This window comes from Balearica regulorum, chromosome 20 (genome assembly GCF_011004875.1).
Source record: "Balearica regulorum gibbericeps isolate bBalReg1 chromosome 20, bBalReg1.pri, whole genome shotgun sequence".
Classification (NCBI taxonomy): Eukaryota; Metazoa; Chordata; class Aves; order Gruiformes; family Gruidae; genus Balearica; species Balearica regulorum.
The window spans coordinates 11,982,347-12,007,810 of record NC_046203.1 but is presented as its reverse complement, the minus strand read 5'-3'; the positions used below and the strand labels follow the sequence as shown (position 1 = coordinate 12,007,810).

General features: G+C 56.9%; 2 protein-coding genes across 13 annotated transcripts in view; one reads left to right on the top strand and one right to left on the bottom strand.

The window, feature by feature from the left end:
- The first annotated feature begins 2,912 nt into the window (after positions 1-2,912).
- On the top strand, positions 2,913-5,816 carry LRRC26 (leucine rich repeat containing 26). The gene is made up of 2 exons (XM_010307468.2): positions 2,913-3,570; positions 4,210-5,816. Exons 1-2 carry the CDS (start codon positions 3,027-3,029, stop codon positions 4,488-4,490), a joined length of 825 nt encoding a protein of 274 aa, XP_010305770.2. The 5' UTR covers positions 2,913-3,026; the 3' UTR covers positions 4,491-5,816.
- A 1,178-nt stretch (positions 5,817-6,994) lies between these two features.
- The window catches only part of GRIN1 (glutamate ionotropic receptor NMDA type subunit 1), a 40,334-nt gene continuing 21,864 nt past the window's right edge, over positions 6,995-25,464 (bottom strand). For 2 of the 12 annotated variants that reach the window (XM_075772069.1, XM_075772070.1), the window contains 12 exons: positions 24,504-24,631; positions 24,157-24,321; positions 23,713-23,831; positions 22,902-23,014; positions 22,223-22,371; positions 21,321-21,478; positions 20,694-20,855; positions 18,814-18,923; positions 17,500-17,645; positions 15,610-15,861; positions 14,744-14,854; positions 10,665-11,866 (listed from right to left, as the gene is read on the bottom strand). In XM_075772069.1, coding sequence (XP_075628184.1) covers positions 11,663-11,866; positions 14,744-14,854; positions 15,610-15,861; positions 17,500-17,645; positions 18,814-18,923; positions 20,694-20,855; positions 21,321-21,478; positions 22,223-22,371; positions 22,902-23,014; positions 23,713-23,831; positions 24,157-24,321; positions 24,504-24,631 — 1,817 coding nt within the window. In that variant the 3' untranslated portion in view covers positions 10,665-11,662. Of the gene's footprint in view, positions 8,710-10,664; positions 11,867-14,743; positions 14,855-15,609; positions 15,862-16,022; positions 16,065-17,499; positions 17,646-18,813; positions 18,924-20,693; positions 20,856-21,320; positions 21,479-22,222; positions 22,372-22,901; positions 23,015-23,712; positions 23,832-24,156; positions 24,322-24,503; positions 24,632-25,464 lie in introns of those variants that run through there. The other 10 variants (XM_075772076.1, XM_075772077.1, XM_075772073.1 and 7 more) reach the window with 7 other exon arrangements.

Sequence of the window (25,464 nt, the reverse complement as noted above, 5' to 3'; positions counted from 1 at the left end):
GGTGCCTGGCTGTCCTCTGCGCTGGGTGCCAGCACTGCAGCTGGAGTCCAGCACCCACCCCATGCACAGCACCCACCCCATGCTGAGCACCCACACCATACACAGCACCCACACCATTCATAGTGCCCATGCACAATTCTGCCACTTGGTGTCACCTGCCGTAAAAAAAGTCAGAGCTGAGATGTTCCCAGCAGAGCTCAACCCTGGGAAGCTCCTGCCATGGGAGCAGGGCCACCAGGGATGCTTCAGGGCAGAGGTGCCTAGGGGGGACAGCAGAAGTATGGTGTGGTTCAGGGACTCCATGGGGTAGGTACCTGCCTGTCTTGGATCTTTAATTACATGGAAGCGTGAAATAAATTAAAGCATTCAAAGATAAAAGGCATAAAAGCTGACACAGAGTCTTAAAGCCCATTCCCCTTCATCTCTCCCCAAATACTCCACGGTGCATGGTGGGAAGGGTTTGGGAAGGGCCCATCCCTCCCCCGGGCACAGCTCCATACAAAGATGCCAGCAGGTCTCTGTGCTCAGCCCGGCTTCTCGGGCCCCAGCTTTCCAACAGTGGAGGGTGACAAAGACCCATGGCTCCCTGTCCCTCGCTCCCGGTTCTTGCCTCCATGCTCCCACCCCTGCTCCAACACATACCCCAGCACCAGAACCAAGCTGTGAAGCTTGGCCCTTGCAGTGTTCCTCTGCTCATGTCCCTGCTGCTCTCAGCTAGTGGCTGGTCTCTGAAGGAGTTTATCTGCCCCTCCATCACCTCATTGCAGGAACGGTCGTGATGTGCTTGGCTGGGCACCGCGATTTACACCCCTTGGGCAGAGAAGGGCTGGTGTTGAGCCCTGTGCCTTGGCGGACTCCATGGGTCAGCACAGGCCCCCTAAGCTGTCCTTGCACAGTGGATGCTTGGAGCAGCCTCTCTCAGTGCTGGCCTGGGGTCAGGCTGTGTTGTTCCATCGGGAGCCCAAAACAGGAGGAGGCGTCACGGCGGGGGAGCGGGGCACCAGTGGGTGCAGCCCTGGTGGGGGATGGGGACCTGGGCTCTCCTGCAGGGTGCTGGGTGCCCCGTTCCAGAGAAGGGGACAGTGAGAGGGATGCACACTCTGCCGAGCACTGGCAGCGTGTGTGAAGGGACGGTGGAGGCTCTGCTGGGGTTCAGGACCTCAAAGGATCACCAGCCAGGGATTGCAGTGGCGTGCAGCCAATGCATGCAAAACAGGAGTGGGGCCAGGCACAACAAGCACCAGTCCTGCGCTTGGGCAGTGTCCCTGGCAGGTAGGACACTGGGGACATCTCTCTTGCCATGTGCCATGGGGGTGTGCAGCAGGCTGGCAGCGAGGGGTTTGCAGAGGAGCTGAGATGGGTTCACAGCCTCCTGGGCTCTCTGAGCACAAAAGCTGGAAATGGACTTGCTTTTAATAGTTTTGGGGTTTTTTCCAATTAATTTTGAACTTCTCATCTGATCCCAGATGGCTGCAGGCAGTGGGGAATGCAACACCTGGGGAGGAAGACTGTTTTGGGACAGGGGTCCCTAAAAATTCATATCCCCATATAGCCCGCAGTTGCTGGTGGGATGAACTGGTGCTGCAGCCCCATGCAGCTGTGGGTTTGTGCCCTGCTTCGGGGCTGGGCTGGGCTGGGCTGGGCTGGGCTGGAGGATTCCTCTGAATTATTTCCAGATGGGGATTAATGCAGCAAACTCGGTTTGCTGCAGGATAGATAAACAAACCAAAGCTGCTCTGGGTGCTATTAATAAACTGGTCTGCCTGCTGCTTCTGCCTCAGATTTGGGAACATCCTGGTCCTGGTGTGGGGTGCAGCCACGTGCTGCCCTGCTGCCCTTCCTGCCCTTTGTGGGACAGAGGTGCCAGGGATTCTTCCAGAACTGTGACCGCCAGGGTCCCAAAGCTGCTGCAAGAGTGTGAGTGGAGGACGGTGTCTCTGCTCCAGGCCCCCCCTCCATGCTGCGGGTGGGATGAGGTGCTGCTGGCCATGTCTGCTGAGTTCTGCTAGGGATGGTGGGCACTGGGTGGTGACTCCTCTCCAGCCTTCTGCTGCAGAGCTTCAGGCAGCTTTGAAACAGGAGCAGGTGTAAACAGGGTGGAGGCAGACTTTGAGCCCTCTCGTACCGGTGCTGCTGTGCCGGGGCGAGGGTAAACAAGTTTTGGGCGGCTGTAGCCCAGCAAGCTCACCTTTCCCATACCTTCTCGTGTGGGGGCTCCTGAGTGTCCCCCAGCATGCAAGCAGCTGTGTGATTCTGCCGAGGAGGAGGAGGGTGGCTCGTGGGACTCACATCCCAACCCTCCTCATTTTGGCATGGCTTGTGGTCTCCTGCCACGGGCAAACAGAGCCCGGCCACAAGCTGGTCTCAGAGGGCTGGCCTGTGGCTCCCAGCAGAGCTCCCCACTGAGGATCTCTGGGCATGGTGGGCCAGCACAGAAGACAGTTAGACCTGCCGATGTACGATTTAAGCTTTGTCCCACCCCAGCCAGCTATGGGAGTCCTGTGTCCATACACCCCTCTGTACATGGCTAGTGAGGCAGCACACCCATGGGGAAGACAGAGGCCAAGAGATGGACCTGGTTTTGCTTTTTTCCAGCTCTCCAGCCTGCAGCGCACACAAGCAGTTAATCCCATGCCATGCAGAGCTGGCTGCTTACCTGGCTGGAGCAGTGCCTGGCAGAGGGAGGGACGAGGGCATGGCTCCACACCTTGCCAGGGCAGGCATCACTGCAAAAATATTTGCTGAAAAAAGTGCAGCTCCACCCCAAGGAAGACTGGGGCTGGGAGCACAGCCTGCTCCAGGTTTGCAGACAGAGGGTGGCAGCAAGTGGTGCAGGGGGGAATGCGCACGGCTGCAAGTCCACCCACTCCCTTTGCGGCCAGGCACTGCCCGGCACCTCTGCTCGTCACCACCGGGCTCACCCAAGGGTGCCAGGCAGGCACAGGTCGCTGGGCAAGGCAACGGGCACCGGGGATCCTGCCTGTGGGGGAATCCCAGCACCGGAGGTTGGGGAGCCCTAGGCTACCATGGGCTGCTGGAGGGGCCCCAGCACCGTACTGGTCTGCCTGCTTCTCCTGCACCCACTGCCCTCGCCAGCCTGCCCTGCCGCCTGCCGCTGCTCCTCGGGGGAGGTGGACTGCAGCGAGCATGGCCTCAGAGAGGTGCCGCAGAGCCTGTCGGCCAACACCAGCACCCTGTGGCTTGGCTACAACTTCATCACAGTGCTGGGACCGCGCTCCTTCCCTCCCTTGCCGGGACTGCTGCTGCTCAGCCTGCCCCACAACCACCTGGAGCTGATCCACAGCCAGGCGCTGGTGGGGCTCGGGGCACTGCAGGAGCTGGATCTCAGCAACAACTACCTCACCGTACTCAGCACTGAAACCTTCCTGCCCCTCACCAAGCTGGCCAAGCTCAACCTGGGCAGCAACAGGCTGAGGGAGCTGGAGCCCGAAGTGCTGCGTGCCCTGCCTCAGCTCCGAGCCCTTCTCCTGCAGGACAACCCCTGGGTGTGCAGCTGCAGCATCCTGCCCCTCTGGCGCTGGCTCAGCCACAACAGGGAAAAAGTGCGAGGTAAGTGCCCGGAGGACTGTGTCCCCAAGCCCCCCACCTGCTCCATGCTGGCTGGTCACCCCGTTGGGGCTGAGACTGGGCTCAGCACCCTGGCTGCCAGCTGGCTGTGGGCTCATATGGTCGGTGCCCCATGGGGGTATGGTGAGGTTCCCCAGGACCTGTCCTCAGAACATGGCTCCTGTGTCTGCTTGGGTGGATGCATCCCTGGGTCTGGTCCCTGGTGCTCACCTTTGGTCCTTGGTCACCAGCAGGGATTGCCTGGAGAGGAGGGTTGTGCAATGGCCCAGTGATGGGCATCCACTGCTCACAGCTCCCCACATCTGCTCCCTGGGAACCAGGCCCCATCTACTGCCCTGCTCCATCCTATCCTGCCCCAAACCTATTTTCCAGTGCCTCCACCAAAACTGTGCCCACCTCCCCATCCGTCCCATCCCATCCCACTCCCCGGGATGCAGGGTGTAGATGAGCTCTGAACCTTCACTTCTTTGTACCCTTCCCTTGGCTATCTTGGTCAACCTAGCCCCTGTCCTCCTGCCCTGGTTCCATCTGTCCCATACAGACCTTCCATCCCCTCTGTCCTTGACACCTGCCTTGCCCCAGCTGCCCAGTGTGGCCGTCAGCACTGCTTTTCTCTTCCAGAGAAGAGTTTGCTCCTCTGCAGAGTCCCAGAGCAGCTCAACCATTATCCGATCATGGCCTTAGGGAATGAGTCCTTCAGACAATGCCAGGACACTTCACTCTCCACCCATCAATACATCGCCTTCTTGATCATTGGACCATTCTCCTTCATGGCCAGCATCTTCTTCTGCACCTTCATGGGCTCCATCATAGTTGTTTACAACAACCTGCGCAAGGAACCCCACTTCTGGAGGAGACCCGGCATCTGCAAGGGCCACTGCGGCAGGGCAACCAGGTTTTAGCCCTGGACAGGCTGTGGTCCGTGCCCTTCTCCAGCTGTCTGCACCCCCCTGTTGCAAACATTTCCCTGTGGACTGGTGAGAGGATGCTCTGTTCCTGGAAATCACTTTTCTTCCTCCTCCCAGAGTCCCCCGAGATGATGCCAAGCTCCCTCTGTCCTGCTGCAGGGCGGGGGGAGCAGCCTCCAGCTCAGCCCCTCTGCAGTGCATGGTCTGACCACAGCTGCTCTCCGTTTTGGAGCCCCAAGCCACCCTCGGACCTGCACATCCCCTTCCTGGGGAGGGTCAGGTGATTCTTCTTCCTCAGCTCACCCTGTCCTGCCCCTTTTGCTGCCCAGGGGCCTCAGTGTGCATTTCAGGATGTACTGTGTGCCTCCGAGTGCCTTTTGGTGCATCCTGGAAGCCCCTGTGTACACCTCAGGACACACCATATTCCTCTGGGTGCCTTTCAGTGCAGCCCAGGAGCCTCTGTGTGCCTTTCAGTTTGCCCCAAAGCCCTCCTTGGGCCTTTTGGTACCCCCAGCACCCCCCATCTGCCAGTCAGTGACCCCAGCAGCCTCAGTGTGCCTTTCCGTGTCCTCAAGAGCCCTTGGCTTAGCTTTTCGTGCATCCAAGCACCACCTGTTTGGCTCTCTGTGTCCTGACAGGCATTGGTTTGACTTTTGGTGTGCACCAGAGCTCTCCGTGTACTTTTTGGTGCACGTGACAATCTCTGGGTGCTTTTACGGCACTCCAGAGCCTCCATGGGACTTTCAGAAAGCCCCAGACCCCTCCGTGTGCTGCCCAAGGACAGGGCAGGTAGAAAAATGCTTCTTTCGAAAGTTGTTTTTTTTTTTCCTTGAGACAGAGCTGCTGATGCTGAGAAGTCTCAGCCAACAACCAAGATCTAAGGTGAGGCTGAGGTTTAGGGTCAGGGTTGGAAAGAGACAAAGCCTTGAGCTCCCGCTGATGTGGTTTGGCAAAAAGTGGCTGCCAAAGGATGGGTGAAGCTGCACAGTGGTTCCTCGCCCAATAGCTTTTCCCTTAGGCTAAAGCTCATCCAAGGCCAAGGTCTACGGTTAGCTCAGTGATGGGAGCGGGGACAAAAACGCTCGTGTGGGTTTACAGCCCAGAGCCTGCAGTGCTTGCTGCTGCCTCACCTCCCATCGCCCACAAAAAAGGGCTGGGGCTGCCCCTGTATCTCCCTGCCCTGCCGCCTCCTGCCCTCCCCTGTGGAAAAGCTTCTCCCCAGCATTGCATGGAAATGCTTAGTGAGCTACTGGGAGGTGGCCTGGAAGGAGCTGGAGTGTGCTCCAGAGGAAAGCATAAGCTGCGGTGATGGACGATTCTCTCCAGGGGAGCAACAGCCCTTTCTGGCATGAGTTCTTACCCATTGCAAGGCAGTAAGAGCCACAAGATAACTGTGGCCATCAGCACCCCCCCGTTTGCTCAATCTCTTGGCCATGCAAGAGCTGAAGGACAAGCCAGGGATGCGGTGGGGGTCCATGCATCCTTTGGCAAGCACTTGGAAAGGGTTACATAAATCAAGCAGAGAATAAATCAAATGTCACCTCAGTTGTGGTTTGCTCCCATTTTTATTTTCAAGAGAAAAACTGACCCAGCATTCTGCCACACCACTCCATTCCCACTCGGCTCTTCCCATGGTGCCTCTCCCCAGCGCGGGGTGTGAGGCTCTGGGGAGCTGGTGAAAGCAGCAGCTCCTGCTGTGCTACCAGCCCTGCCCCCGGGATGGCTGCAGGTCCTCTGCCGGGATCAGCCCCTCGCACGGTGCCTTTCCCAGGAGCAATCCCAGCTCTCCCAGTGACAGCACTCAGTCCTCCCCAAGAAGGCCTGGGCTTCCCATTTGGAGCTAGGACCTTGCTTGTCACCCTGCAACAGGCACCTGAACATCCTGATCATCCTGAGGCTGGGACCCCCATGGAGGTTGGGCTGGTGGTCTCAGCACATAGGCAGCATGCTGTGAAGGAGTGATGTGGCTTTCAGTTCAGCCCAGGGGAGCTGCGTTTTGCAAATCCCTCAGGGCACCTCCCTGCAGATGGGCTGATGTGCAGGGTCTTTCCCAGGCACCTTCATCCCTGCAGTCTGCCCTCTGTTCCCAAAGGCCAGCCCCTCTGGCAGTGCCCCAGGCTGGCTCCCAGGAGCCGGGGAGCTCAGCAGTGGCAGGGGCTGGTTTTCCCCTGGATGGAAGTGGGTGTGAGAGGCAGCTTGCGTGGTGGTTTCGGACTGTCCCTGGCTCTCCACTGCCAGGCCTGTCCCCCCGCACTGGGTGTCCAGGCTGTCCGTCAGCCTGGCATGCCAGAATGGTGATGCCCCTTCCCTCTCGATCTTCCCTGCAGCTCCTGGCCTTTCTCCCTGCTGTCTTCTCCGACCCTCCCCATCCCTCCACCTTTTACTGTTTGCAAACCCTGCAGCAGTGCAGGGTGAGGCTCTGATTCAGCACAGGGCTCCCTGCCAGCTTTGCCAGAAGGCAGAGTCGGAAAGAGGCGCACGGCACTGGAATAAACCACTTCATGATCCAGTCTAGACTTTACTGAGCTCTTGCAAAAACTTGGTATTAATGTTACATTGACGTATAAAGTAGAATGGGTCCAATTTCTCAGCTGGAGTGAGATGAACTTGATGGAGCCACTGCAGTCAGTGGGACGATGCTCACAGACCTCAGCTGCTGTCTGAAAATCCTGCCTGCAAAGGCTGCTGACGCTCAGGGGGAAGCCCCATCTGCTCAGTTGGGGCAAAGAGAAGGCAGTTCATGCCACTGGAGCTTGGTATCACGTTGCAGGTGGATTTTCCACCTTCACAGGAGGCGGGATGTGATGTTGCCTGTGCACGTGCTGTAGCTGCTCATCATCAGCCTGGCTGGTGCCAGATGGTTCCCCGATGCTGGTGTCTCCGCACCTGCTCACAGCACTCACGGGGAGGGTGCTCAGGGATGCTGGCACATGGGCACGTATGTTTGAGGGGAGGAAGGTGTGGGGAGGAACGGCGTCAGCCTGTCTCATTTGGTTCCCTTCTCCTGGACTGGGATGCAGCTTCCATGTCTCCAGGTTCAGGCAGATGCAGCCACAGGAGCTGGGGTTTCAGGGCTGCTGCGGGAGCTGCTGGCAAGCTTGAACTGCAGGTGAGTGTGGCAGGGAAGCTGCCAGTGCCTACTACGGTGCCCCGGCCCTGCAGGCAGGCTGGGTGGCTGCTGCAGAGACCGCAGCACACAGTAAGCCACGACCAGCCAGCAGCATGTCTCCTTGCATTGCTGGTGCTGAGGCAGTGTGGAGCTTGGCTAAAGGTCAATGCAACCATCCAGAGCCATTGCCTTTGAGATCTTGCTGGCCAGGAGATCCACAGTGTGAGAGCTACATGCTGGCCATGGCCAGGCCCTGGCGATGTCTTCGGTGCAGGAGAGGTGGGGAGCCAGGATCTTGGCTGACATGTTATGAGCTCCAGAGTACCACGTTTAGCACAGGATCGTGGGCTGCACAGCTGGGAGCACTCCTGCTTCAAACAGACCATGTACAGGAGCCAAGTCATAGCCATGGGCTGATGGGAGGGAGGAACAGGGGGTTCATCCCCTACGAGGAGCAGAGCACACATCTTCCAGCTCCTGCTGCAGAGGGGGGTCACTCAGCACAGCAGGAACACGTGCCCAACCTGTCAAACTGCGCCAGCTGGTCCAGCTGCTTGGGACCATGAGCACGTCGCACTGGAGCCCTCTGGGATGGTGGGAGACGTGGAGGACACGTCTGAAGGGACGTGCATGTGCTGAGAAGCCTGAAGCCTGCAAAGTGAAGCACACGTTTGTAGTCTGGCACCAGCTCTTCCCTGCTACTGTGGGAGGGCAGGCACCGTGTGCCTTTTGAAGTCCTTTCCCCTTGCACGTAGCCAGCCAGTGGCAATACTGATTATCAACAGCACTGGTTGGAAGCATTATCTCTGTACAGTGAAGTCCAAACCATGTCCTGGTTCTGCCGTGCATTCTGGGACACTAGGAGGGCAGCAGGCCTAGGAAGGGAGGGAGATATACAATGAAGTCACTGTGTATGGATGAAGGATGCTTTCCTCCCATCTCACCCAGAAGAACCCATCAGTGTCCCTTGAAAGGCAGTCCCAGCTGTGCCTTCCGACTGTGTTGGGCAAGGACTGATGGCCCTCGGGGAGAAGGTCACACCACAGTGCTGACTGAGGGGTCGGAGAGGTTGAGCTGGCCGGTGATGTCGGTGGGATGATATTGCTGCAACACACAAATACACAGACAAGGAGAAAGAAGTGTTAGGCAGTTCTGGTGCTTGTCCCCACCTCTACTTACATCCCATGTGTCCCTACAGGGTATCTTTTGGGGGTGATGCAACAGCCAAAACCCGCTGCTGGCTGAGGTCCCCTTCCCAATGCAATCCAGGCTTGTATAGAGGTCGTTGCAGACACTCTCCAAGCACCCTACAGCTGGGCAGGGAGGACGCCCAGAAGCGCCGCGCAGCTTCTGCAGAGCGTGGCAGCCGCGTCGCCTGCTGAGTGAGCCCCTCTCTGCTCTGGGATTGCTACAAGACAAAGCCTGTGACTCATCAGCCCAGCCCACGGCTGAACCTGTGTTTGGAGGGTCTGGCTGGGTTTTGGCATCTCTCTGGTGCCGGATCAAGCTGTGCTTTGAGGCCAGGGCGTTTCACCTCCTTGCTTGAACGACTCTGCTTTGACTACCCTTTCATGCAGGTGAGGAGATGTGCAGTGTGGTTGACTTGCGATAAACTGTGCGTCAATTGCTAATGTGAAAATACAGCCTGTGCTGGAGATGTGGCCTGGCTTTGGGGTTCTGCACGCCTTGCAGATGGGGGGGCTTGGCAAACGCTTCCTGGGAGAGATCTCCCCAGCCACAGTCCCACCAGCCAGCAAACGGGAGAGCAGAAATACCCTTCAACAGGCAAGAAAAAAGTCCTTCCTCCCCAGGCAGGGATTTACAACTGGGCAGTTATTTTCTCCCTTCCTCCTTCCATACTCCCTTCCTCTCCCAGTTCCACTCTCCTAACTCCAAACGCTGAACTGGAAACCCTGTCCAGCCCTGCTGCAAGAGCGGGTGGCACAGAGCATCTTGTGCTGCTTTCTGGGGACCCAAATCAGTGCCAGGGCAGGAAAGGGTCTTGGTGGGTCTCGTGTGCTGCAGCACGGACCCTCTCCAGTGACATTTGCCCAGCCCTTTACCACGCTACCCAGGAGGGCTGCCATTTTGCTGGGCTCCCGGGGGGATTTTCCCCATCTTGCGTTGGTCAGTGGTGACTGTGGCCCCCGCAGTGCTGCTGGTGGCTCTGGCACTGTGGCTACCCTGCGTAGCTCTACACCCTGCCTCCTGCCACAGGGAGGTCTGGGGTCGCCCTGAGCGTTGCATGGGGTCCTCGGGGCTGCCCTGCTCCCGCCCAGTCTTGTGCTTCACCAGGACCCCTCGCTGGGGAGCTGCTGGGGCAGGGGCGGGAGCCAGCACGCTCCTGTCTCTCCGGTACACGTGCTGGGGAGCATCTCACGGGGTCACTCTTTCGTTTAGGGGGCTAGCTAATATTAAAATGGAGCCTCTGGGAAATTCCTAGCTGCAGCCTTGCTTTGCTAAGTGGCAACACCTTGGCCGTCACCCGTTTGCACAGAGAACAGCCGAGGCGGTCCTGGAGTTGCTCTGCTGCCCTGGGGGGATCTTTTTATGGCTAGTCATCAGACCACGAAAAAACGCCCATCTTTCTCCCAAAAATGGGCACAGCCACCCCCTCCTTGAGAAAAATTAAGATTCCAGCTAAATGCAATCTTTTCTTTCCATAGCAAAATGGCCTGAAGGCATGCGCTTACGGGGAAGGGGCTTGATTCCCACAGGGAGGAGAGGCGACTGGGAAAGGGGAGAGGCTGGGTGACTCACAGGTGGAGAAGAAGGAGGAACTTGAGATACAAAAAGGAACCGGCAGAAGAAAGGTCCTTTGTTTAGTATCCTGCCTGATGCAAGTGGCAGGGAGGGGGAAAACAGTGTGTGCATGTGTGTGTGTGTGCGTGTGCCTCGGTGCACGTGTACGTGTGGCTGCTGCGGTGGAAAGCTGGAGGTCTAGCAGGGCAGGCTGGGGCGTTCTGGCCTCTCTGCACAGCTCTGGGGGTGGGAAATGCTAGTAACCAAGCGAAGTGGGGAATCTGGCCAGAAAAATTAAAATACAAGAGCATGGCTTTTGATTTGAAAGCATATCTCCTCCAATCACAGAGTTATCACAGGGTAACATTCTCATTTACTTTTTTTTGTGTAGAGTTCATGCATGCAATTTTTAATAATAAAAATTAAAAAAAAAAACGGAAAAGAAAAAAAAGCAAGAAAACTGTCATATCAAAACTATGTTAAAGTAGAACTAATGCTAGAAGCACATATCAGTAATTTAGGATAAATTATGTTACAGGGATGGTGCAATTATCCCCAAACCAAACATTATAAAGCCAAGAAATTAATCAATATTAACCGTAGAAGAGACTCAAACATGTTAAGGTATGGAAGTGAAGTGAAGGCACCAAAAACTTTAAATGACAACCAGGAAGAAAATATAGACAAGAACTTAATATGTCTTTAAAAATGACTTCAACCTAATCTGGGCTCGTATGGTAGTCCCTGGCTGGTGGAAGATTTTCTGGAAGAATTTTGAACTTTTTGTTTTTTAATTAAAAATTAGGATTCCAGCTAAATGCAATCTTGCTGTAGAAAACGTCAAACTTTCCTTTAAAAAAAAAATTAGTTGTCTTTGACCTACTTTTGGTTCTTTTGGGCCAAAAACTAGGTTCTTTTTCAGCCAAGAAGCGTTTGGCTATGGGACTGCTGATCCTTCACTGAAAAGGTGACCTTTTCCATGAACCCCCTTGGTTCTCGACCAGCTCTGGCACCATCCCCATGGCTGCAGGGCGAGCATCGCCTCGCAGCACTGGGCCCTCGCTTGGCGGTGACGTGGGACGTGTGTCATGCTGTCTCTGGGGGGGATGCCCGTGGGCTGGCAGTGTGACTCTGCGGGGGCTGATGACGGCTGCGGTGGGGGGGGGCTAAGGGACCTGTGTGCCTCGTTACGTGTCTGTACGAAATGTGCCGGCTCGGAAGGTGTCTGTGTGGTTTATGCGTCTCACATGGCTTCTGTGGGGTTGCAGTATCGTGGGTGGCTGCGATGGATGGCAGTACGTCAGCTCTGCGAGTGCTATTCGAGTTGCAGGAGCTGCCTATGGGGAACACATGCATCTCCTCCTGGGGCGGTGGGGATGATGTGCCGCGGAGAGGCTGTGCAGCTCGGGTGATGGTGGGCGCTAGGACGTTCAGAGTGGGGTGGTAGCTTCCCAGGGCTGTCTTGGCTCCATGGTGCCAGCCTGTCTCTCTGGCACTCCTGAGGGACCATTCTGCAGGGCTGCAGAGCAGAATCCATTTTTAAAACTCCCGACAACGAAAAGGAAAGAAGCAAGGCCACCAGGTTTGCGTCTTTCGCTCTCTAGCCAGGAGAGCCCATGGGGCTGGGGTCAGCCTGGCCTTCCAGCCCCATGGGCTCTCGAGCCTTGCCCATCTGAGACCTGGTGTGGGCCCGCGGTTCTGCCGAGCACCATGAAACAGAGCGCCTCGCTGCTTTCTTGTCTTTACAAGGACCCCAGGCAACGTGTCCCAGCATGCTATGTACTCATGGGGCCTTCCACAGCAGGAGGGCATTGGGGTCTCTGAGCCAGGGCTGCTGCATGGAAGTGGAGGGCACCAAATGGCAGGCTGTGACATGAGCTGGTGGCAGCACCCTCCGGCTGGCCGCTCACCCCACAGAGCAACCAGCAGGTCTGCCCGACATCACGACAAAGCTCGCTCCACTGTGGGTCTCCTGCAATAGCTGGACCTTGGCCTTGCTAGCCTCCATCTTGGCCCCGTTGGCATGGATGTTGGCCCTGCTAGCCTGTTCTTGACCCAAACTAGCCTGATTCCCTGGGGAATGTGTCCTGGGGCCCCGGCCACGTCGCCCCATGGCAGGCAGAAGACTGCGACAGGCTCCCAGGCAGTGGAGCATTGTTGCCCATAGCTGCCCCACAGATGCGGCTGCCCCCAAAGCGGGGGCCATCCTCTTAGATAAGTGAGGCCATCATCTTCCTTCATGACTCGCCTGTGAATAACGTGCCGAGAAGAGAGTGTGGCCAGGGCCCAAAGCAAAGCAGGGCTGCTGGGAGCCCCATGTCCCATTGGTCCCTACTAGGGAAGGGAAGGGGAGAGCACAGCTCCATCGCTCACCCATGGGACCTCGGTGCAGGTGGCCCCCAGACGTGGTCATGTCAGGGCATCGGGGTGCCCCTACCCTGGGGCAGAGAGCACTATGGAGTGGTGTGGGGTAGGATCGATGCCACACCATGGAGCAGGATCAGGCCCAGGATGCCTCCCCAAGGAGGGAGCAATGTGGGAGGGAAGTACCAGGGGTGCCACACACCGGCTGTCCCATTGTTCCTGGGTTCATCCCCTCTCCTGTGGCCACCATGGGCACCGTCCCTCCAGGTGCCCACTTCACTGTAATCCTCCTGCTCTCCCAGGACAGGACCACCTGGTTTTCTAACCATGGAGTGTTCAAACATAACAAAACATGGGGTCCACTCAGGACACACTGAGGGCCCTCCCACCAGATCTTTCTGCAATTTTTTCTCCCTTTTTTCTGTGCATCCCACCTGTCCCTCCTCCTCCTCACTTTTCCCATCTTCTCCCCCCCCACACCACCCGCCCCATCTCTGTCTCCTCTCCCCTGGTTGGGGCTCAGGCCACCAAGACACAAACTGCAACCTTCCTGTAGAGTTGCTCAGGGGGTGCAGCAGTGGGAAGGGTGGCCCAAGACATGGGGGCATCACCAGGACAAGGTGCTGCCCAGGGAGCATGGGGGCAGCACAGGAGATGACAGGGATGCCCATCTTCCCTGTGGGGTACGGGGGATGAGTAGTGAGAGTGTGGGTCCCCCCCGTGCCTGCCAGGCTTTGAGGTGACAGCGAGAGGAGCACTTCGTGTGAGACGGTGGCAGCCGAGCCTGGCCGAGGGCTCAGCTGTCCCTGGGGCTGTGTCCCAGGGGTGCTCCAGGAGCTTCTCCAGATGGAGCCTGCATTGGTGTCAAAGGCAGCCGCCTCCATTTTGCCTACAGAGCCGTGGCCCTGAGACCCCCTGCGACATCGCGTGCTGCTCCCCGAGGCGCCCCGAGCCTGCGGCCGGGGACGGGCCACCCTGCCGCAGGGGGCCACATGTCCCCCCGCCGCCACCGTCCCCCCATCCCCGCCATGCCTTGTGCCTCAGGCAGCCTGGCGGGGAGCCTGCTCTGAGCAACCCTGGGCAGAAACCCGCCGGTTGCCCCGGGGAGGCGATTTCGGCAAGCCCGTCACGCCGGGAGGTCGGGCAGCAAAACGCGGCGGCCGCTGCCACACGAGACAACAGAGTAGCCACAGTGCAGAGTGTCATACAACAGACGGCAACATGCAGAGGGACACCGGCTCAGTCCAACAGACCAACAGCCCAACCTGACGCTGAAGAGTGTCTGAAGCTCCAGCACGAGCAGACACATTTGCACATTTGGAAACAGCTGGCTTTAGAGGCAGCAATTTGGAAATTTTCTCTGGTTACATGAAAGCAGTTTTACTCTGAGGCAGAAAACACAAGTTTGAACCGAGGTTGGGTCTTTAACAACCTCCTCTTTCAAGCTTTTGCGTCTCTTTTCTAGAGCTGCGTTACTGCTGACAATAACCAGAGACAGCTGTCACTCCTGTGCCGAGGACTACGTCCCGAATGCTAATCGTCACAAACAAAAATCACATGTAGAGAATGTGACACGCATGGCTCTCGGTGAGGTGACACGGTGCCCAAATTAAATTGGGGTGATTGTTTTTAGGCATACAATGACAAACAGGTACAGGAACACTCAGGAACAGAAAAAAAAAAAAAAATGTCATCGGTTTCAAGAGGGCAGCACCGGTAAGGTGAGCAAAGCACAGAGAGGAACATTAGAAATCATCCAGGCAAAAAGAAAACAAAAAACAAAACAAAAACTCGGTTGCATCTCCCAACTCATCACAGGACTCCAAGCCACCTCCTGCCTGCCCTCCAGGATCCCAGCATCCTTTCAGGTACACGGGATGGCTGACTCACTGACTCACTGACTGACTGGTGACGAACATGAGCTATGCATGTACACTGGCAGCTTCGGGATGGGTGTGTGGCAGTCGATGGGATGGCAGAAGAGAGAAAGAGAGAGAAAGAGAGAGGGCAGAATTGTTCTTCTTCCTCTTACCGTATCCTTGGAGGACCTACGTCTCTTGAAGCTGGAGGCCAGGGTGGAGGTGATGGACCTAAAAGTGGCTTTCTTTTTAGGGTCAGGTTCTGCTCTACCACTTTTTCTATCCTAAAATGAATATGTATAAGTGATTAGATCTCTAGTGTGTTGTTGGAAACGCTAAATCTATTTGAATACTGCCCCGTGTCATGTCCTTCATTTAGGTGAGAAAGCTACTGGAGGTGTCCTGTCACTCCCAGTCCTCCAAGGGCCTCCGTGACCCGTGGCTACAGCACGGCCACCACGCTGCTACAGCTATGGGGCCGGCCGCGCGTCTGAAGCGCTGGAAACCCCTCTGGGGAGTAGCCCTGCTCTCCTGGGTGTCTGCGTCCAGGCCGGCACAGCTGACCTCGCTTCCTGGGGATGCTCTGCCTGGTGCCCTGCCCTTCGCTTTCACTGCTAGCCTGGCTGGACCGAGAGGTGAGATGCTGTACCTACCACTAAAAATAATAAAAAAAAAAAATTAAATAAAATTGCTCAGGGCCTTTTCTGAGGCTGAATCCTAGTGCCACAAGAGAGAGAGAGGACTGCATTGAAAGAGAAGTCATTGTATGAATATTCTGTAAAAAAAATGTATTCAAAAATTTAAATGACGCAGTTGTGCAAAGCTGAACGTGGTTGTTGTTGGTGGTGGTTTGTTTTTTTCCCAAAGTAAAACGGTTAAAAAAAAAAAAAAAAGGAAACTGGAAGAAAAAGAAAAGGAAAAAAAAAAGGAAAAGAAAGGGAGGAGGCAAAGCGTTAGCGCTATGATGTCATCAGGGTCAGGATGAACTCAAAGAGAAACAGAACTGAAAAATGTAGCCATTGGTGTTAGCGAGTCGGACCTGGTTAGCGCAGGCTGGGAGCACCAGCCGCCATGGTGCGGGGGCAGCGAGCCGTGGGGACCGGCCGCGCTCTGCGGCGGGCGCTGAGAACGATTCCTCCCCAATTGCTTTCGTGCCAATGAGTGTGACCTTTCCGACGGGGGACGGAGTGACCAGGTCTGGCTCTGCTACCGCACGGGGGTAACCAAAATGTATCCCGCTGGTGCGTAGAGCATGCTCGGGGATACATTTGCTCCTCCTTCTCAGTTCTCTCTTTTGCGGACATGCACAAACGGAAAGGAAAGCAAGATGAATGGAATGAAATGTCTTTTTCTTCCATGGCATCTCAGGAAATAGCCATGGCAAAACTGTGATCCCAAAAACCATTATTTTTGTTTGTTTGTTTTAACAAATAAATCTTTCCACTTGCCTACCTTCTAGCAATGTACCAGATACTAGTGCTCTGACGTTTCCTCCTGTGGAAAAGTCTTACAATGTCAAACGGCTCTTTACCATGAGGCTGTTCACCCCCACAGGGCAGCATGCTTTGCTCACAGTCCCACAGACTCTGCCCAAGGACCCAGTGCAGTATTTTCTAGAAGGTTGGCAAGTGAAAAATGGCAGTGCGACTAGTGTGCTCTGTCCCAGCAGCCTTAACCCCCTTGGTGCTGCTGCTTTTTGGAAGCAAAGGAAAAAAAGAAAAAAAATAGAAAAAAAAATAGAGAAATGGCTTTTCCGAGACTCTTATCAGTGAACTGAACCCAGCGAGCTCTCAGGATACAGCAGCCCAGCCTCGTGCTTCCCCTCGCTGCTCTCGGGCAGGTCGCTTCCACCCGGGCAGCCCACCCGCACGCCCCAGCCAGCGCTGCCCCGCAGGGCCACTGCTCTGGGCTCATTTTGGGGTCCCCAAGCCTCATTCTCTCTCTTTCATTCACTGGCTCTGCTGCGAACAGCAGTCTCCTTTAGTCGCCTAAAGGATCTCTTGCTCTTTGAACGCTGGTTTGCTTCCCCGAGGAAGAAAAGCAGCCCAGGCAATTCAGAGAGAGCCTCCAGCTGCCCTAAACTGGGGTTCTGGGGCACCGTGGGGCTCAGCCCCAAAAGCAGCGGGGTAAGGGAAATGTGAGGCTAGTGGCCCACGGACATGCCCATGGCTCGGTGTCACTGCCAGGCACCACTGACCCTCCCGGGTTCCCCTGCCTGAGCGGCACAAAGGTGTTTCAGGGGTGGGAGAGGCCGGGGAGAGCAATGGCCCCAGAGAAGGGGCCCGGGGGAGCCTTGGCGCTGACAGGCACCGGCATTGCTGGCTCCCATGTGGGGAGAGGTCCTTGTCTCCAAATGACAAGAGCACGCACCACCTCTTTTTGGAGTCGGTCCTGGGTATGACAAGGGCTACCGCACCCCCGGAGAGCGGGCAGGGAGGGAGAGGCGATGGAAACCATCCCTGGAGCATTTCTCCACCTGAGCACTGGGCAGGGATGCTCAGCGGCAGCAGATTAACCCTCCCGTCTGCTGGTGAGCATGGCCGGAGCCAGGCAGCAGGGCAGAGTGCCTGCAAAGGGAGCTGCGCTGGCATTGTTTGCTCAGCCAGGGCAAGATGTGGCTCCGGCATGTGGTCCCCAGCAGAACAAAGTCCCCATCCCGAGCACCGTTGGGGCATTTGGGCCAGATCTCTGTCCCAGAGCTGTGCACGACACCTCCCAGGAGAGATGGCATTGGCCAAAGGTAGCTCCCGGGGACAAGGCAGGGACCCTACAGCTTGCTAGCCACCCGGTAACGCCCAGCTGGAGTTACTGGGGTGTGGGGTGGGGGACAGAGGGCCCCATACTAATCCACAGCTCTGCATTCACTGATCTGGTGAAGGAATGGAAAACGCACCTGTTGGAGATTTGCTCTAAAAACGGTTTGTCCTACCTGCAGGTTTTTCCTCCACACATTAACGGCCGCAAACGCCAGCTGCATCTGCTTCCTCCGCGCGTCCTTATGCCTTTTGTAAGCTATTTCTATGAATATTAAAAATATCCCGGCAACAATACCTCCAGCCACCAGCATAAACACACCTGAAATAAGCAGGAAAGTTACAGGGGGCAATGGAAATTGCACCATGACACTTCATTTCCTCTGTATCACGCTCAGCAACAGGAGCATCTGACAACCCGGGGTCCTCCCGGCCCCCCGCCATCCCCCCGCACTCCTGGAGGGGCCGGGGAAGGGAACCCAGCAGAGCAGGGCAGGCGCTGCAGGTTGGGCACCCGCGGTGATGGACAGAAAGGTGACGGGGTGCTGGATGTCTGTGCAAGCTCCTGTTGGTCGGGCACAGGGCACCGGCTGTGCTGCAGTGATGCTGGGGGCAGGCATGGCACACTGGGTGCTGCACGGAGAACCAGGGCAGACCCTGTCCCCTGGGGCCGTAGGGTTGTTTGCACCAGAAACTCAGCTCTGGTGCTCCCATTTGGCCCATTGAGAAGGAAAGCTGTACACAGAGCTCTCTGTGCTGTCCTTGGTTGGCTGCAACCCTCAGGGCTGACATTTAGGGAGTGGTGTCTTGAGGAGACGGAGCCATGTGCCCCCTCTCTCTGTGCTTCTGCCCTGGCCCACGGTGCCAGCGAGGATGAGGTCCCATCAGACACCCTTCATCCCATATGTCATGTTGGTTGGGTGAAGGAGAGGCAGCACCACATCGCTGCAAAGGGAGAGCCCATCTGGGGGAAATGTGCAGTCTTTGCAAAGGGGGACCAAGAAAAAACCCTTCTGTATCAATCATCCTCCTCCTGCCCCCTGCCCGCTGCCCAGAGCCAGCCGGGACACACTTCTTGGGGCTGGGGGGTTGCCCCTCACCACCAGCTCCCTCCTGCAGCAGGGTCCTTGCTCGCCTCCGCGGCTGCTCTTGCCTCCCCCGAGGTGCTACTCCCCTCTCTCTGCCTTGGCGACAGCTCTGATTTCACCGTGACAGCCGCAGTTTGGCCAGAGCAGAGGGAGGGGAGCAATGTTCAAAGCAGGACAGCCCCACCGATGAGAAAGCCACCCCAGGGAAGGTGGGGAAAGCTTCGCGGAGCTGTTTCGGACAAGGTGGGATTGGAGCCCAACACAGCAGCCTCCCAGCGCTAGGAAAGCACAAACCCAGAAGAAGCAGAGCTTTGGACCGAGAGGAGAGCCCCGGAGAGGAGAATGTCTTGAGCGAAAGCAGGCTACCCAGCGAAGAGGAAGAAAGAGGTTTGCAGAACAAACCTGCCATATTTTCAAAGGTGAGTGTTGCTGGGGCATTGCTACGGGAATCACACTCCTGATACCTCACCCAAGTCTTGTCCAAATCCTCCATGAAGCCGTTCTCGTGGGACCTGAAAGCACAAGGAGACAGGACAGAGTAGTCACTGGGGACCAACCACAGGCAGCTGGGGCACATGCTCTTTGTGCCTTCGTGCCCTTCATCCTAGGACTCTACACTTGTCTGCGGCCTACAAACACAAGGACCGATGATGCGTGTGCACGCACACTTATGTGCACATGCCTGGCTGACTGCATGTGTGTGCACAAGCATGTGCTTGCATGGCTTTTGTGTAGAGAGTGTCTGCAGCGGGTGTCCATACTGCATGTGTTTGCATGCCGCCCTGCACGCAGCCAGTGCTGCAACAAGCCACGTGCACGGTGCAGCAGGTGCGAGGTGCCACTGCCCCATGCCTGAGAGCCGGGAGCTGGCCGGCTGCTGCCAAAAAGAGCCCTGTGTAAGCTCGGTTCCCAAGGGGAGGGATGGGGCTGATGGGTGTAGGCAGCACTCGGTGTGCTCGGAGGGAGGCTGCAGGGAGCTGGCATGAACCACATCCCCGGTCCCCCCACCTGCCACGGCCGCTCAGGAGCTCAGGCAATGCTGGACACCCTCCAATCCTGCCTGGTGATCACCAGCACCCTCTAGATCAGCGCAGGGGTATAACTGCCGCCTTGCAGCTCCCTGCTGTGCACGGCGATGGCTGGGACTCACCAACAACCCGGTGTCACAGCCTGGGGGGGAACAAACCATCCCCGCAGTGCTCGTCTCTGCCTGAACCGCTGGTGGGGATGGAGGTGGGCACAGCACACGTCCCACCATCCGTCCCCCTGCACTTTCCTCCCCCTTGTTCCTGGCACATCCCCAGGCTGTATCCCTGGGCTTCCCCATGCTCTCCCAGGAGGACACGGAGGGTTCCTGCTGCCTCTCCAGGCTTCTCACATTGTCCCAAATCCCATCTGTCCCACCCATTCTGCCACCCACCCCCATTGTAAGACCACCCCACGGACAGATTCCCATGGCTCCCTACATTACCCCAGGTCCTGCCTGTGTCTTCCACATCCTGCCCATCCTCTCTCTCAGGCCTTTCATCTCCACATCTTGGGCGGGACCCTGGTGGCTTCTGACCCTGTCTCTTTAAAATTAATCTCGCATGCCCCCCTCCCTCCACTTGCTGCTTCCTGGCTGCCTCTTATGCCATCGCTACATTCCTCTGTCTGCAACGAGTGTGGCATTTCCAAACTAATACAAGGAAATTCCTTTTTACCCATAATATCAGACTGACTTTTGGCACCCCACGCCGCAGGCTGATGCTGGTACAAAAGCCTTCTTTAGACTCAACAGGAGTCCTGACTTATCTCTGCCTAACAGGAATAGGCAGACTTGAAAGAAAAACCCCTGGAAGATCAAGCCAGGGCAGCACAATGCTATCAGCCAGGGTGAGCTCACAGGGAGAAGTGGGGAAATGACAGCACCCCTGCCTGCTGCTGCAGCCCGCGCCCTGCTCACAGGGACCTGGTGCTGGATGGCCCCAGGGCTGCTCTCTGTCAGCTTTGCCTATGCTCCTGCAGCCAAGCCATGTCTGCTGCTCCATGCCCTGCTCTGCTCTGCCCTCCCACCAGCTCCGTGCTGCTCCCTGAGCCCTGCGAGCTAGAGCTGGGGCTGTGGGTGCCCACCCTGGTCACTCCGGCATGTTCCTTTCATCAGGAGTGACACGGCAACCCCCAGAGCCCCTGTCCCTGCGGAGGGTTTGGAGGGTGGGGTGGCAGTGCCTGGCACGAGGCTATTTGCATGTTAATACATGCAGCATTCGGGGCGAGCCCCATGCTGAGAGCCATGTACGGACTTGAGGATGGCCAGGGAGACGTTCTGCTTCCATGGGCTGTCCTTGCGCATCCCGATCCCGAAGCCGGAGCGGAAGAAAAGCTCCCCCGTCGTCACAAGGTCACACTTCTGGGAGGCTTCGAACTCCAGCACCGCCGAGTCCCAGATGAAGGCGTGGAGCTTGCTGGACACCAAGAGAGGACAGACAGGTAAGGTTGGGCAGCCCAGCTTGGGAGCAGCCACGATGGGAGCAGCAAGAGTGCTCCCAGCACTAATTTAAGCACTGATTATCATCACCCTCCTCCCAACAGGGTCTATCTATGTACTGCTGGGAGGCAAAAGACTTGGCAAAATTTTGGAGGAGGAGTGTGAGGGGTTTATATGGGATTTAAAGCCACCCAGCCTTGCACAGAAGCAACCACAAAGGCCGGAAAGGAGGGCCAGGGCTCTGAGCGTGCCTTTCCTCACACAGACCTTGTGCTCTACATCCGGAGACCTGGCAGGTCTAGGACTAGGACTAGGCAGGTCTCATCAAGCCATGCTTTTACTGCAGCTCCCTCCAGGTTTGCATCAGCCCTGCTTGCTCCACCAAACTGCAGCCCCCTAAACTCTTCTCAGCATGGCCAGGCAAGGTGCTGGCCCCACTCACTTGTCCCTCACTGCCTGGATGGCTTCGGCAGCACTCTCGTAGTTGTGCTTCTCCATGTGCCGGTACATGGTGCTCAGCTCCACCTGCCGTCGGAAGTAGATGTCCACAGAGCTCTGCTTCACCGTGGCATAGATGAACTTATCAGATGGGTTGCGCAGCTGGAAGGCAAGGTCAGGACTCCTATTTCTTCTGTCCTTCATCAACCAAACTGGCTCACCCCAAAGCTGGGTTTCCTAATTTCCCATCTTTGGGGACCTGTTTCCCAGAGAAGACCTTGGTCTCCCCAGCAGAGCTGAAGATGCTATGGGGCAGTGGATGCCATGGGGCAGGGGACGCTATGGGACAGTGACACCGTGGCACTGCCGATGCAATGGGGCTGGCAGTGCCGTGGGTGGAGGATGCAGTAGGGTGCAGGATGCTGTGAGTCGGCGCTGCTGTGGGGAACATTCCTGTGTGCCTGGGCTGATAAGCTGTGGCTGTGTCCTTGCCAGAGCAGGAAATGGTTTTGAGGCATGCTGGTATCTGCTGAGAGTATTGACTGCACCGCAGGGACGATTTCATTAGTTATAACTCATCCATAATGAATCGTTTCCTCGTTGGTTAGTGCAGGCTCTCCAGGAACTGGCAGGCAGTTTCACTGGGTACATTCTGTTTCTGGATAATGTTTTCCCTGCTGATCCCTCCCTGCGTCTGTCCGTTCCCACCCAGCACAGGGGCTCAGACCCACCAGTGACAGCCCCAGGCAGGCTTGACCCCCTGGTACAGACCCACAGCCATGTCAGAGCAGGACACTGGGTACTATAAGCCATATTATATGAGCCAGGAGATACCCACTGGATGCATCTCCTGTTTCTCTGCCCAGAGGTGGACAGAGAAGGGGAAAGCAAGCAAGGGGTCATTACCCGAGGGTCGTTGATGCCCGTAATTCTCTCCTCAGGCCGGTCTAACACCAGGAAGGCTGCCAGGTTGGCAGTGTATGAAGCCACAATGATCATAGCGAAGCCAGCCCACACCATGCCAAGAATACGTGCGGAGAAACTCCGGGGAGCACCTGGAGGGAGAGAGGCAAGATCAGACTGGCATGACAAGGGCTTGACTTGGTCAGCAAAGCCATGTCCATCCCACGCGAGATCAATGGCAGCTGCAGATGTGCCCCATCTATCTGCTCTGCCGACAACCACGCAAGGGGCTCCTGCACTGCCCAAACCAAGAAAAACCTATATCTCCTTCCAGGGCACGATCTGTCTCACACTGAGCAGATGGGTAACCTTGAACAGGAGAAGCAGCCCAAGAAGAACCCATTTCCCATCACTGATCGTGAGGGGCAGCAGGATGGTCTGCACAAAGAATTCCACAACTGTGCCGCCCTGGCATCACCAGATCCCCCACCAGCCCACCCCCAGGGAAGGCTAAGGGAAGGAGGGCTGTACCCATTCACTGAATGGTCCCCCGAGGGCATCAGCCCTGCCACAGAGAGGACACAGTGGAAGAGGACGTCGGCTTCTCCCCCAGCCCAGTGTCCTCCCTGGCTCAGGGCCAGGGCCGCAGGGCAGAGTGGTCCCGCTGCGTGCTGCAACGCACCTTCTCCGATGCCGGAGTTCAGCAGGACTCCCCAGGAGAACCACATGGCCGAGGAGAGGGTCAGGGCATCTTCCTCCTCCTCCTCACTGTTCACTTTGAACCGGCCAAAAGGGCTGGAAAACAAGACAGAGAGCTCTCCTCACATTCCTTATCCCGGTTCCCAGGCCTCTCTGCTGTGCCCTATGTGTCCTGATGCAGCCCTGCATCACTCATCCCTGCAGACCACGCTCGTGCCCCAAACAGCTCTTCACCCGTCATGTCCCACTGCCTTGCATGTCCCCGCTGCTGATCTGCAACCCTGTCCATCACACTGGTACTGGTCCCATCATGCTTCCCTCTGGGCCAGAAAGATCATCCGATCCTGGCCAGCTCAAGCTTCTCCCACTGCAGCACGAGGGCTCAATGCAGATTAGCCGCAAGAGCCTCCGAGCACAGGGCTAACGAGGGGGACAGCCTTCCTGCCCTCCACAGGAGCTGCCTTGGGGTCAAGGAAGGGGACTAACTCAGAGCCCAGGAGCTGACGGTCCCATTGGTCAGGCATCAGTGTGGCATCTGGTCTGACAGGCACGTTCCCACATATCCAGGTGCTGGGCATCCCACATATCCATATCTCTCAGCTTAGCAGCAGCCAGAGAGGGCAGAAGCCTCAGACCAGGGCTGGTGGGGCAGAGCAGGGGGTTTAGCTCCTGCAAGAGCCTCCTGAAGGGCTGCAGGGCTGTGCCTGAGCAAGACACTGTGGGGACCCAGGGGATGGTTCCCAGGAGCACCTCCCTGTCCCCTCCAGCCCTTGGGTGACCCAAAGCACATTCACCTGAATCGGTCTAAGAGGTACAACATCACTGCCACCACGTGCACAGACAGCCCCACCAGTAGCCAAAGTGTGCTCTGGAAAGGCTGCATGAACGAGTCCAAGGTGCTGCGGGGAATTTCCTAGGACACAGAAGAGAGGTGAACAGTGCTGGCACCCACCATGCCTGCACCTTGCCCATCTGGCTGGCCTCACAAGGGCCCCTGCCCTGCTCCGAGCTCCTCCTGCTCTGCTACACAGGAAGGCTCAGGGGGGCCAAGTCAAGATCCAGCATTAAATCCAGCAAGCTGGCATCCTGCAGCAAAGGCTGGGATTTGCCACTGCCCTGGGGTGGGCAGGGGGCAGCAGCTGAGGGAGCTAGGCATGGTGCAGACATGGCACGTGTCTGCAAGCTGGGGAGCAAGTGACACCTCCCCTGTCCACAAAACATCCCATCCCAACCCATACCTTCTTCACAAGGATGGTGAGGCCCTGGTACTTGAAGGGCTTGGAGAACTCAATGTACTGTGCCCGCTCATTGTTGATGGTGAGGGGGGCCACAATCATGTCTGCTTGGCCGCTCAGCAGCTCCCCCATCATCCCGTTCCACTCCTTCTTGTTGCTGTTGTTAACCTGCCAGAGAACCAGTGCAGGGTCAGCCCACTGCCCTGACACCTGTCCCCCACCAGCCAGGACCCCCTACCCATGCAGGCACCCCGCACTACCCTCCCACCCCACCCCTGCTCCAGAGAAGGGCCCAGGTGCGTTTCAACATACAACACAGGCGAGAGATATCACAAGTTGCCCAAACTCACCCGCTCTTGGGTACCAAATTTACCATCAGCCACCAGGTGAACCTCGTAGGTGAAGTTCATCACCCCCGCCAGCCGGATGAGCAGGTCGATGCAGAAGCCATAGCAGCACAGTGCCACAGTGGGACGGCCTGTGGGCAGGAGAAAATGGGGGGATGAGTGGAGGCAGCCCTTTGCCAGGGACCCCATGCAGGATCCATGGCTGTCCCCAGCGAGAGCAGCCACCTGCATGGTTCTGGTTTCACATGACATATAACCACATTATGCAGGCAGGGCCATCTGCCTTGACCATCCTCTTCCACTGCCTCCATCACCCATGGGTGTGAGGGAAGCACAAGCATGGGAAGAAGGCAACCTGGGGGGAAAGGGGTCTTGTTCATTTGCTGTGTCCCAGCTGAGGTAGGCTGAAAGCTGGTGCTACCGTCCCACTGCAGGGGATGGAGGGGGCTTAGTACTAACATAAACCCGTCAGGTTGAATACAGTCCAGGACACAGCTTGGGGCTGGGGGGACAGCTGTGCACAGGAAGGTGTGATGGGCCAAGGACATGCACTTCAGGTGTATTTGGGCAAGCCTGGCATTGCTAAGCAGCTCACCCCCCCACCAGGTGCACACTCCTAATCCTGAAACAGGGTCTCTGTAACAAAATGTTTCGAAACTGGTGTTGTTAGTACCAGTGCAGCAGGTGTAATGTGCCTCAGGGTTCTTGCTTCTGCTTGAGATCAAGGCAAAGAGAATTGGAACACGTCAGGAGACAGAGACATGGGATGCAATCACCCAAAACAGCCCTGGAGCCCACCCAGAAGAGAGACAAGCAGGAAAATCATCTGTTGGGGTCAAAAACCTGAATCCCAGTGGTCAGTTACCGCACAGCACTGCTGTGGGGCTGAGCTGATGGGGGGCATTTGGGGGCTAAATATGCTGTCACCTTTCTGCTCCTCATCCTCTGGGCCTCCTGTGTGACT

Bases quoted from the DNA above. Each gene is read 5' to 3' on its own strand.
- LRRC26 (XM_010307468.2), top strand. From the start codon at position 3,027: ATGGGCTGCTGGAGGGGCCCCAGCACCGTACTGGTCTGCCTGCTTCTC. The intron at 3,571-4,209 runs GTAAGTGCCCGG...TTTCTCTTCCAG, and splicing joins CAACAGGGAAAAAGTGCGAG to AGAAGAGTTTGCTCCTCTGC.